At 37.2% G+C, this 11,628-nt stretch overlaps 1 protein-coding gene across 3 annotated transcripts in view; it reads right to left on the reverse strand.

Annotated features, from left to right (window-relative positions):
- Positions 1–27: 27 nt before the first annotated feature.
- The window catches only part of LOC121856363 (ATPase family AAA domain-containing protein 5-like), a 25,538-nt gene continuing 13,937 nt past the window's right edge, over positions 28–11,628 (reverse strand). For 2 of the 3 annotated variants that reach the window (XM_042351876.1, XM_042351877.1), the window contains exons 4-15: positions 9,858–10,375; positions 8,790–8,952; positions 8,002–8,101; positions 7,175–7,691; positions 6,719–6,820; positions 5,849–5,988; positions 5,503–5,677; positions 5,104–5,192; positions 4,512–4,689; positions 4,073–4,242; positions 2,909–3,753; positions 28–1,311 (exon numbers count right to left, since the gene is read on the reverse strand). In XM_042351876.1, the coding sequence (XP_042207810.1) occupies positions 1,065–1,311; positions 2,909–3,753; positions 4,073–4,242; positions 4,512–4,689; positions 5,104–5,192; positions 5,503–5,677; positions 5,849–5,988; positions 6,719–6,820; positions 7,175–7,691; positions 8,002–8,101; positions 8,790–8,952; positions 9,858–10,375 (3,244 nt within the window). In that variant the 3' untranslated portion in view covers positions 28–1,064. The other variant, XM_042351878.1, reaches the window with a different exon arrangement.

The following is an 11,628-nucleotide window of genomic DNA, read 5'->3' on the forward strand; positions in this document are numbered from 1 at the left end:
CTTTTTCTTCTCAGCACCACGAGAACTCTCACTTTTACACTTGCCAGCCATTTTAAAGGGAATTACAAACGAAAATTTTGTCAGTACACAGAGCGATCACTAACGTCGGGACTCGAAAATACGTAATATGAAAAATATTTTATACGACCGTGGCCGTCGTATGTTCGAGTTGTCGTAAGTAGAGGAGAGACTGTACTGTATATACGAGTTTCTCCCTTCATTCATTCTTACTGCTGTACAGATGTCCTGCTGTGGTACTCCCTTCCACAACATAGCCATAAGGGATATGATCATTAAACAGTAAAAATAATTATAATACCACTCAGAAAGGCATGAGTAATAAACAAGCCACAAGCCTCTGAATCTTCACACACTTAAAATTCCATCTACTACAACAAAGAAAATGACCATTCGAAATATAAAACCCCATTTATTTTAATCGTGGAATAAATGGTTTAATGTTTTGTGAACATAAACCAAACTGACACTTTTATCTTAGGACCGTTGTGGAAGAGGAAAATATAACAAATGACACAATTTACAACAGTTAGAGAGAATGACGGGATAGACACGATTTGAGCCGCACGACAAGATCTGCAAGTGTGTGTGTGTTGGAGGATGAGGTGGGGTATAACAGGTTAGATACTGAAGGGTGCCAGTTACCATATATGCACCTCCATGTTTCAACTGTCTGTAAGAAAGTTAATGATATGCTTAAAATATATTTATAAGTTAGTTAAAAGATCTTCATACTGTGTAGTGTTGCCTCCTTTGATTTGGCCCATAAAATTCTGTCTTTGGGTGCCTTGTTAAGCACAATTTTTGTTTACCTCGTCAAAACAAGAAAAGGTTTGCAGCGCACTTGCATAGACAGACACAATATGAAATAATACTACTCTACACACTTTGTCACTTTATTAACACACATTCCTAAACAAACAAATTTGGTCATTGAATAAAATTATCTTTTAAATAGAATTCCAAATAATATTTTAGTCTCTTCTGTAATAAATAATATATAAATAAACTAAACACAAAATTTAGACCTAATTACACACACCATACTAAGTGATCATTGCATTTGCCATTTTTAGCTTATCTTTTACTGATACATCGAAACCCAGCTGTGTAAAGTGGCCCAAGTACCGCCGTCCTCTTCGCCTTTTACTGAGTGCTGCGCCGAGTTCATCGTGCCGGATAAAGCTTCTGATTGTGGGGAAGTAATCTAGGGATATACTTCTACTTAGCTGGTTCACAGGAGGTAAACTAGCAGCTATACTTGCCATGGCAGCCCACTGACTACTTCTTTCACTGTAAAAACAAGAATTGATTACTGTCGAGGTGTCTAGGGATAAAATATCTATTGAGAGAGAAATATTAATGTAAAATCAACTTTATATATAGTACTGTCATCTGTAAGGTAAAATACTTCTAAAACCATAAGAACCTAAATCATTTTTTAAGATCTTTTAATATTCTTCTTCCTTTACTTTATATATTCCTACTTCATCAGTACACCTTTTATCATTTACTGTCACGATTTCCTATTCTAATCCCGTAATTTTTAATGACATCAATATTCCTTGTTTTGTTTTCATTATACTGTATATATATACTGTACCTTCAAATTATTCTCCCATATCACTTATCATCTCCTCTGGTTACCTTAGAAACCTGAGGAGACGGGTATCATTTGGGTTTTTATTAACGTTTAACTCCTTGTGTTTCTCTATGCTGAATAAAATCATCTGGCATTTTCCAAATAAAATACTAAAAGTGGCAACCCATAGTGAAGAGCTTAAGCAGGACATTTTGACTTTAAAATGGCAGATCATAAGGTTCAGGGTTTACCTACTATAAATCATTAGACAAACACAGATAATTGAAGCAACCAATTATGAAATTAATCGATAAGAGATCAACTATGGTCATGTTTTATTTTTTTCTACACCAGATAAGAAAAGATTGTTTTAAGAATCAATTTCAACTTACTGCCTGATGGTTCATACTTAAACTTGATCCTTGTAAACAGTATAAAGTAAAGTCTCAAATATTCATGGAACTATGGACCTGGCTGACCTGTTGGTAGGTGAGAAGAGAGGAGGGGAGGGGAGGTATGTACTGTACTTACATTATACAATATCCTTGAGGCTAGGGCAAGAGATGAGGGCTAAAAAATTAGTCCAAAATTAAGACAGATGAGTATTTAGTTTTAGTTAGCAAATAAACATTTAATTGTTGATTACATTACTTGTATCCTAATCCACATATACAGAGTAAATACCAACAAAATTATGCCAAAATTTTTTATATATAATTGGGGACTTTTGCACCAATTTCTCCCTCATCTATACTGTATTCATTTTAAGGACAACACAGAGGAGTTTCAGAACCTAGACACATGAAGCAGATGATTCCTGTGTAATTAATTCTGCATTTATTCAAGTTTTTATGAAAGAATAAGGTTTCTGATTCCATAGTAATTTGGATTTAGAGCACTGACCAGATTTGACGGCAGATAATTAGGAACGTCGGTGAATATTAAAACAATGATCCATGGACATAGAGTCATAGACCTATGGGGAAAGACAAGAAAGTCATGAAGTGATAATCTGATGACTGATGTAAACAATGAAGGACTGAAGGAGCTGAAGAGATGGCTGGAAGTACTAAGAAGTAGAGCTCCGTGGAGAGGCTTAATTCTAGTGACCGTGGATTGATATCAGGCTTATGAGTAAACAGAGAAGTGTGAGGGGATACAAGTGCAAATATTTAAGAAGTTAAATCATGTATAGTTTCTAATCCCTGTCACCACCTTCATTATTCCAACACATATTATCAAGGCACACAACTATCAACTATAACAACACATTTTTCATAGTAGAATAAGCATCTTATCTTTCCTTACCTGTCGTTAGGAGAAAAATGCGGCAAAAGACTTGGCATTCGACAATTGCTGTCACTAATCAAGCACAGCTGTGGCCAATCTTCTGGAGTGACTGCTGTAAGAATGGAGCTGATTTCTCCATTGCATTGAATCAATGCCCTTTGTCCCAGTTCTTGAGTTATATTGTTTATATTATCATAGGATGTCCAATGTGGATGAGGATTTCTTGGGTCTTCACTGAGCCCTGCAGTTGGCTGCTGCACCCACCATCCACACTCCTTAATTTGGGTTCTATTATGACTCAATTGTTGAGAAGACTCTAAAATATCTAACTGAGTAAATGTGTCATATAAATTAACCAATGAATTCAAGGAAAGCTTAGATGCATTTTGTACAATTGGTGGTACTTTAATTTCTTCTACGGGTTCTTCTTCCTTTTCTACAGTTTCTGGTTGAGTGAACTCTTCTTCCTCCTCTTCGTCATGTAGAGACAACCAACTGTTGCGCTGCCACAGAGGAGTTGTTTTCAGCTTGGGATCATGAGGCTGGAGTGGGTATACTGGTACTTTTTTCTCCTTCTCTCTCAAAGGAAATGGAAGAATAAAGCTAAGATTGTTTGCAATTTGTGTCCATGATATATCTCCTCTTATCTTTGGCACACTGTCACTTCCAACTTGTCTTAGGTCAAAGATCCTATCATCTATGGCTGCCTTAGCTTGAATCTTGCCACAAAACCCGGCTGTGAACAGCCTAACATTGTGAAGCTCAATGTTTGTTGCTTCTGGGAATATATCAACTATGCTCAAATCTTTTCTTTTGGAGCCTTCAAGGATGTTGTCACATTCAGTACTTGATACATTCATCATCTGGAATCATAACAACAATCAATAAAGTCTAGTATGGAGAATATGGAAAATTATTTCTATATATCTTGATACCGGTGATGAGAAAAAAATGATAATGTATTTTGCAGTATGAAAATATTATATACTTATATAAATAAAAATTTCAAGCAACATCAAAGGAAATAGTTAGGATCATTATTGCTATTGATGTGAGGTTGTGTGAAGTGACAGATAAACCAGATTAATAGTTAGGACCTTTTTATGGAAGAGAAATAACACAGTAGAGGATGGGCTAATAAAAGTGAATAAGATACTACAGTGTGACTCCAGCATACGGTACCTCAGATGTTCCACACCGACACGTGTCATGGGACGAGCCCGACACAGCTAACAACTGAAGGTCAAGGAAGGACTGTCTGATGTCACCCTTGTTGATATGGACAAGACTCTCCAGATCTTTGTAACACACGTGATATCCATTGGCCAGACACAACAACTGTAAATGATGGGCTGTAAAGGAAAGATAACTACAGTAGGTAATTTATCTATGTAATATTGAAAAACTTTAATTTAAAACCATTAGAATAAATCCACAACTACTGTAAGATATATAATTCATTACCTGTACATTCAAATGGATATAAATACAGTTTTTCTTGTATTCTGTACTAAATTATACCACAGATACAAACCTATAAATACTATGATGGTCTACAAACTCAATTACAAACCTGTTATGTCTTCAAGCAGTGGTATAAACTCTATTACCCTGTACTTACCAATAATACCCTCTGGTGGGGTGACAAAATTAATCTTCTCGTATCTCCCCTTAATTCTGGACAATACAGCTGGTGATGAATGACTAACTGTTAGGATGATCGGTCTTTTGGTCGTTGCTATGAAGCTGTTGACGGCCGAGATGAACCCCTCGTCCCACTCCTCAAACACGATATCGATCTATAAAAAATAACAAAAAGTTAAAAATACTGGCGTGTCGGACTGGAAAACAAAATACGAATCATAATATATATACGAGTAATAACCACCTCTTTAATGCAGAATGAAGCTGTTAAATTACACATTGTTATGGTGCACACTTATCATTGTGTCAATCTGTGGTAAAGACATAGTTACAGTGGAACTTCTATAGAATGGATTCCCCTCTCCAGATAAAAACTACAGGGTGTCCATAAATGATTACCCTAAAAACAGTATGCTCTCATGTTTTAATCAGGGTAATCATTTATGAACACCCTTCATATACCTGTACCAATAAAAGAGACAAATGATAAAAGGAAAAAACAGAAAAGAAAAAAGAAAGCAAATACCAACATTAAATATCACTTAAATTAATATACAAATTTGACTCACATCCTCAAACAAGACAAGAGAGACATCCTTCCTCTTCTCTACATCTTTCCCAGATCCTTGAGTGGCATCCTTCAGGCTTGACGGCATTGCTGGAAGGAAATGCACAAAAAACTTAACATACATTGATTGCAGGTAACAACACAAGACCTCCTCCAGTTCCCTCTGTGCTGTTAACTGGCTGGTTAAGGCAATTATCTTGAGAGTAAAAGTGGAGACATAGTAAATCACATAAATTCCCTTACAACCCTTTGTGATTTTAATATTTTGACTGGACAAGTACAATGGATAGATGGTTATTTAGAAATCCCAGAAACATAATGTAATGGCAATTCTCTATGCATGACACAACGATTGTTCTATACTATTGAATAACATAGTAAAACCGCCATAGATACATACCTTTCTTCACAGCACCAAGAGTTGATCCAGACATCTTAGCTGCAAACATTGATGCTACTGTACTCAAAGGGTGAGCTGATGAACTACTTGACACTGAGTGAGACTGTGTTGCCTCTGCCAGCTGACTCATAACCTGGCGGCCAGGTCTACGAGAGGATGCATTTACCTCCAGCACCTGTGAACAATGATGTACTGACAGTTTAGTTGTTAAAATTATACCTAACTGAGTATATTTTATGGAGGCAACACTCTGAATGATGCATAAAAACACCAGTAAAATAATACATTTGTAATACATTTTTACTTCTGTATTCTTTTGGGATGAATTTACAGAACAGTACCTTACCTTATAGCCAAGTTCAGCAGCTAAGGCATACACTGTAGAGGTCTTGCCAATGCCGGGAGGTCCAGAGAGAAGGTAGGTGTTTACGGAGTCATCCTCTTCGTCCCAACTGCTGGACTCGTCAGATTTCACAAAATTGTCTCCTAGAATAGAGTAAGAAGTTTTGTTAACATAGGAAATTCCCTGTTAATTTGTGCTGAAATTAACTGTATGCTATCAACTGCCTCATTCTACCTACCAATTCATCCAAATTTCTACAGTACTTACTTATTCACTGTTCTAACTACTTATTCATCCAGCCAACCATCTATCTACATACACATTCATCCATCTCCCTGTTTATTCATCAATTCATCCATCCACCTATGTACTGTGTTCCCATCAACAAGCGGAAAAATAAAAACTTGTGCTTTGGGGAACCCCGACCAGGAACCACCGACCTCGCAGTTCAACCAGTACTAGTGACAAATTTTCATGGTTAAGAGAACAACAGTACCATGAAACTGTCTATTTTGGAAGCCCTAAATAACTTATCAACATTGATTTGTGGGATAAAGTTCTCATCAATCTTCCATTCTGCAACATTTCATCTCTAAAGTGCAGGTAGATCTGTAGCTAATCCTCCAACTCTTCTCTTTTATTGATAATTACCCTATATGCATTACTATCCAATTTCACCCATTGCACAGGAATATAACTCTTAATGATCATTCTATAAAGACTTATTTTTGCCACGTTTAGCTTTTCATTATTTGTATGTAGATGGTATTACAGTATTTCCTTTTAGCATATTTATCATTAGTTGTTATGCCTGGGATCACGAGAGCCAATTAATCCTTGAATATGTAAACAAATCCCTCGCAAGTCACTTACCTTTTCTTGATATCTTCTTCTTTTTCTTTTTTTCTTTATTTGCATCTACTTGACTCTTTCTCTTCCACTCTTGTAGCCATGTCCTGAGCTGCTTCACATGTCCTGCAACGATAAGATGTACGATTCAGCGGTAGGAGGGACGGATAGGACAAAAGATATGAGAGGAAAGAGGGAATATATAAATGAAGAAGCAGTTACCACGTTCACTACCCTCGAACACACGAGAGGTGAATACACGGACACATATGCAGATGGCATGTATTCCTCCTCCTCTACTAGATCAAGGGGGACGACAATACACACTTTATCATGAAACAGATAGATAGAGACAATGCTAATAGCCTAATATATTGCCTTTGACAAATTTAACAGCTAAAGTTAATTAACATAAGGAAACATTTATGCATATCCTACAATCAATGGTAATAAATAAATAAATTAATTAATTAATCTTACCTCTGTTTCCTATAACTTGTTTGCCACTTTTAGGAGCAAATATTTGGGTCCACGAGTGAGGAGTTCTCTCTTGCCACGGTGGAATGGTCGGTTTTTCCTCTGTCACTTCTGCCACCGCTCGCTTTCCTCCGAGTTTTGATCGCTTGCTTTTGCTCAGCCCCAAATTTCTGCCCTTTCTCTTACGCTTTCTCTTTACTTTCATGTCTTCGTCATCGTCCAAGACAACCAAACTTATCTCCTCCTTCTCCAATTCCTTTTTATATGATTCGACAGCATCTCTTTTCATGCTGTGGTAAGACTTGAAAACACGATAGACGGGAAACTTTGGGTTCTCGTGTTTCATAATAGCCAAGACTGAAACTATATCCGGCAAGTCGAGAGTTGGCACGTGAACCCGGAACGTTCGCGAAATGCAGTCGGGTTTCTCTAACAAAGACATAATACCATATTCGTAAATGGGTTTGTCCAGTCTCACACCCAGATCATGACCCCCGAAATCAACATCTCGTAGAGGAATCTGAAAGAGAAAAACACATATAAATAAACACTTTGAAACCCTAGGAGGAAAATCACACTATAAAGCCATTTTAGTTAGGACTGAACATAACCTAAGATCTGACATACAGGGATCCCTCGATTTTTTAATGGTTTTCGGGAATGGAAGTCTTACGTGAAGTTTGCAAACACATTGTAATGGAAAGTTGTGACAGGCATAAAGGAAAGATTTAGGAGTGATTTTCTAGAACGGAATACCACAGTAACCTGAAGGGTGCCTGGAGTCAGTTATGCAATTCTCTACAGCTTCACACGACACCACGAAAACTCACCTCTGGGACGGTGAGACTCCACATGGCTTCATCTTCACTCTTCTGCTGAACGTGACTAACTTTAGGGAACAGTGACCAGTTATTCAGCTCTTCCTCCTGACTGTTGGGGATAAATGTGAAATAGTAATCCTTAGTGAAGTACTGTACACCTAAGAAATAACAACTTAATACCAGTAAAATGAAAACTCACTTATCTTCTGACCAGACCTGAAACACACACAAACCCATCCCTTACATATGCAATTTCTACCTGACAAAATCCAGTCTTAATATGAAAATCCAGTAATTTCACCCCATGCAGAGGCAGTTTGACAACCCTAAATGATACACGTGACTTTCCCATAAATTTACTACATATATGTACAGTAGCTAAAACAACTATCTGTGCAGGTGGGGATCGATATGCTCCAAAATTTTACGTGTGACTAGTGACAGCCCTCATATACCAAAATTTATCGTCCATGGTCTCATATTGTTTCCCACAAAGTATGCAAGATAGTTGTTTTATCTACTGTACATCTGGAGATAAACAGTAAAAAGCGTTAAGGTAAAAGACATTTAAATAAACACAATTTCCTCTGATAGAAACAAAATCAAAGGACAAGATTAGCAAATTTCAGTTTTTGTATTTAATTTTGTTTACAATTTCAAGCTTTCTCCCAATCAGTAGTACATTGGCTGGAATCCAGAACAGAAACAGTTCCCATTAATTTCTATCATTTTCATTAAAAGCTTTAAATAAGTCAACTTTAAAACACAACCTCAGAGTACCAAGAGTCATATCATACCTCCTCTCTGTAGACACCTGCTTCTTGAGCTCGTCAGGGATGCCAGATTTTAGGAAGTCTCGACGGGCCTTCAGTTTAGCCGGAGACAGCGACACAACCTTCACCACCTCTATACACGGCGGTGACTTAGGTTTCTTGCAAAATATTGGTGCCAGTTTTGTTTCTGTAAGTATGGCATTTTTATATAGTGATAACCATCCTGTTATAAAAATGGGGATGGTACATCTAAGGGGTTATAAACACACACACACACACACACACTAAATAAACACTGCCACCAGTCTGAGATGAATGCATTTTAAATCCTGTGATACAAGGATGGGAAGGTACTGGACAACGAAAAAGCAATGGTATATTTGAATGACAGGCAACCATACCGTCAAAACATTCACGTAAAAGGAGTTGGTGTTAGTGTGCGTGGTTGGGTTGAATGACGCACTACAGATAACTCAAATTAATCTAAAAGTTTTGTTCTGGAAGGGAACACTATAGAACACAACTATTACAATACAACAGAGAATGAAAAACAAATCAAATGAAAGTCTGTATTACTCTTGACTGAATCAACGACAAATGGGGGGAAAAAGAGTACATTAAGGTTTATATGTAGTTAGTGTATGTTAGCTGCTGTTAGTCAAAGATTGAAAGACTACCTATGGGAATAAAGTGATAGTGAATGGGAACAAAAATAATAGGCATTACAATAAATGAAACCAAGACTAATATGGAAGAATTGAGTAAAAGACACACAAGTTAAAAGGTTGGACATTCAAGAAGCCATCAAGTATAAGAATGTTTAGACAGCATAAATAGTCACTGAATGTATCTTTCAGGGGACAAGATATATTGTTGATTATTGATACTAAGTTGTGTGAAGTGTCAGAGGTAAACTGGATGGGTATTTGGGGCCCTGTTGTGGAGGGGGGAAGTACTACAGTAGGATATATATTGTATCTGTTATAGCAGTGGAGTAAATGTATGACAGTAAATAGAGTGAGACTGTAGCTGCCTGGGGAAGGAGTGAGACTAATATAAAGGTCAACTGATCATCATGATATATATTATTACCTTTAGCGGGCATTTGTTTTTTGTTGTTTTTGTTTATCTTTTTGTTTTCTGCGTGCTTCTGTTCCTTTATAGTTTTCTTGGTGTTATTTGTAGTTCGATCATTAGTCGCTGTTACTTTTTTTATTTTCTTCTTTGAATTTTGGGAAGCAGGTTTTCCCTTCTTGAGGTTTTGTTTACTTGGGGCTGTACTCAGTCTAAGTGGCTTAAGCAATGCCTGGGTTGACTTTTTTTTCTTAGTATTCTTGGGTGGACTGTGTTCAACCACAACTAAGTCAGGTTCGACCATAGCCATGTTTACCAGTACGACGTTCTCCTTGCTCGCACCGTCAGCTGCGTTCACCAGGACAGCTTTTTTCTTTTTCCCACGAAGTTTTTTAGTTTTGGGGCTATTTTTGGGTCCCTTGGCCTTTTGTAACAGCTTTTTGGCTTTCTTTTGGGCTGAATTCTTCTGAAGTTGGCTATTTTGCTTGACGTTCAAGGATTTAGTTTTCCCAGTATTGATTCTTTTTATCCTTAAACTGAAAAAGACAAAAATACCCACATCTGTAATTATAATAAGACCATACATGGTTGTTCTGATGAGTTACTTAAGATACTAAGTCAGAGATCAAAGTGTGAACTCTCACAATGTCTCAACCTAAAACGAATGGCCAAGACACTCAAGTTTCAGGGAGAACATTCAAGTGCTTCGAGTCATCATACAATATAAGGTAACCCCCTCCAGAAGACATCTCTACCAGCCTTGGGTGAGAGAGAGAGACAGAGAGATTACCTGAAGATTACAGACACCAGCTTACTTCACCTGAGTAAATATCCTAATGCTACGGCTTTTGTAAGTATATACAGTATGATCACTTAACACTACACTACTGAATTAAATATGCTATCACCTAAAAAATTCAACAATAATACATGCATTTTAAACTAAGGCTCCCAACCATAACTAATATAAGGGTCATGATTAATAGCAAAATATTATTAGTGGTGAGAATGTCAGCTATGTCCTTCCTGGCAGTGCAGATGAACTTACTGAAGAAAATTAATAATACTTAAATCTCGAAAATCATACCAATGTTGTGGACAATAGTGAGGGAGGGAGGGAGGGAGGGAGGGAGGGAGATGGTGTATGGGAGGGTAGGAGTATGTAGAGACTTGGCAACGTTGCAATGAGATGATTAAAAGTCTAAGTTGTTTTTTCTCACACCACAAACTGATTTTTTTTAGTTTGATTATGAGAGGTGCAGCTTACATTCCTTCCCTGCTGAATTCTTTTTTTCCACAATCATACAACAACAGGCTCTGGCAGGCATTGTACTGATCAGGTGGAGTTTGACCACAGCAGCGACATGAATTACCCGAGAGGAAACAATCGACCAATGGGAATGCAGCAACGTAATTACATGCGGAGGTTGTGTCTAATATATTGCATCCAAGCTGAATCTTAATCATTCATATTGTAAAGTTTTATCCAAATCAGCCTAGACTGTCAAAGTTAACTAGGGTAACTTTATTCAAGAACACTAAATGATAATTTTAGGATGTTCAATAAACATGAACCTAAGAATCAGTAGGAATAAAGTCTGATCATATCACTGCACAGAACATACCAGTACAGTATATATTCTTGATAATTACTTCCCTCCACAATTTCCTGGCTAACCTGTGGACTAGATAACAAGCTCTAATCACTTTGGGTAGTTCCTGGAATGTCAAAGGCAGAGGCACAGAGTAGTTAAAGTTGTAGGCGTTCAGCTGCTAATGCTAAAACCCC

This window comes from Homarus americanus, unplaced genomic scaffold (assembly GCF_018991925.1).
Source record: "Homarus americanus isolate GMGI-L3 unplaced genomic scaffold, GMGI_Hamer_2.0 scaffold48220, whole genome shotgun sequence".
NCBI lineage: Eukaryota > Metazoa > Arthropoda > Malacostraca > Decapoda > Nephropidae > Homarus > Homarus americanus.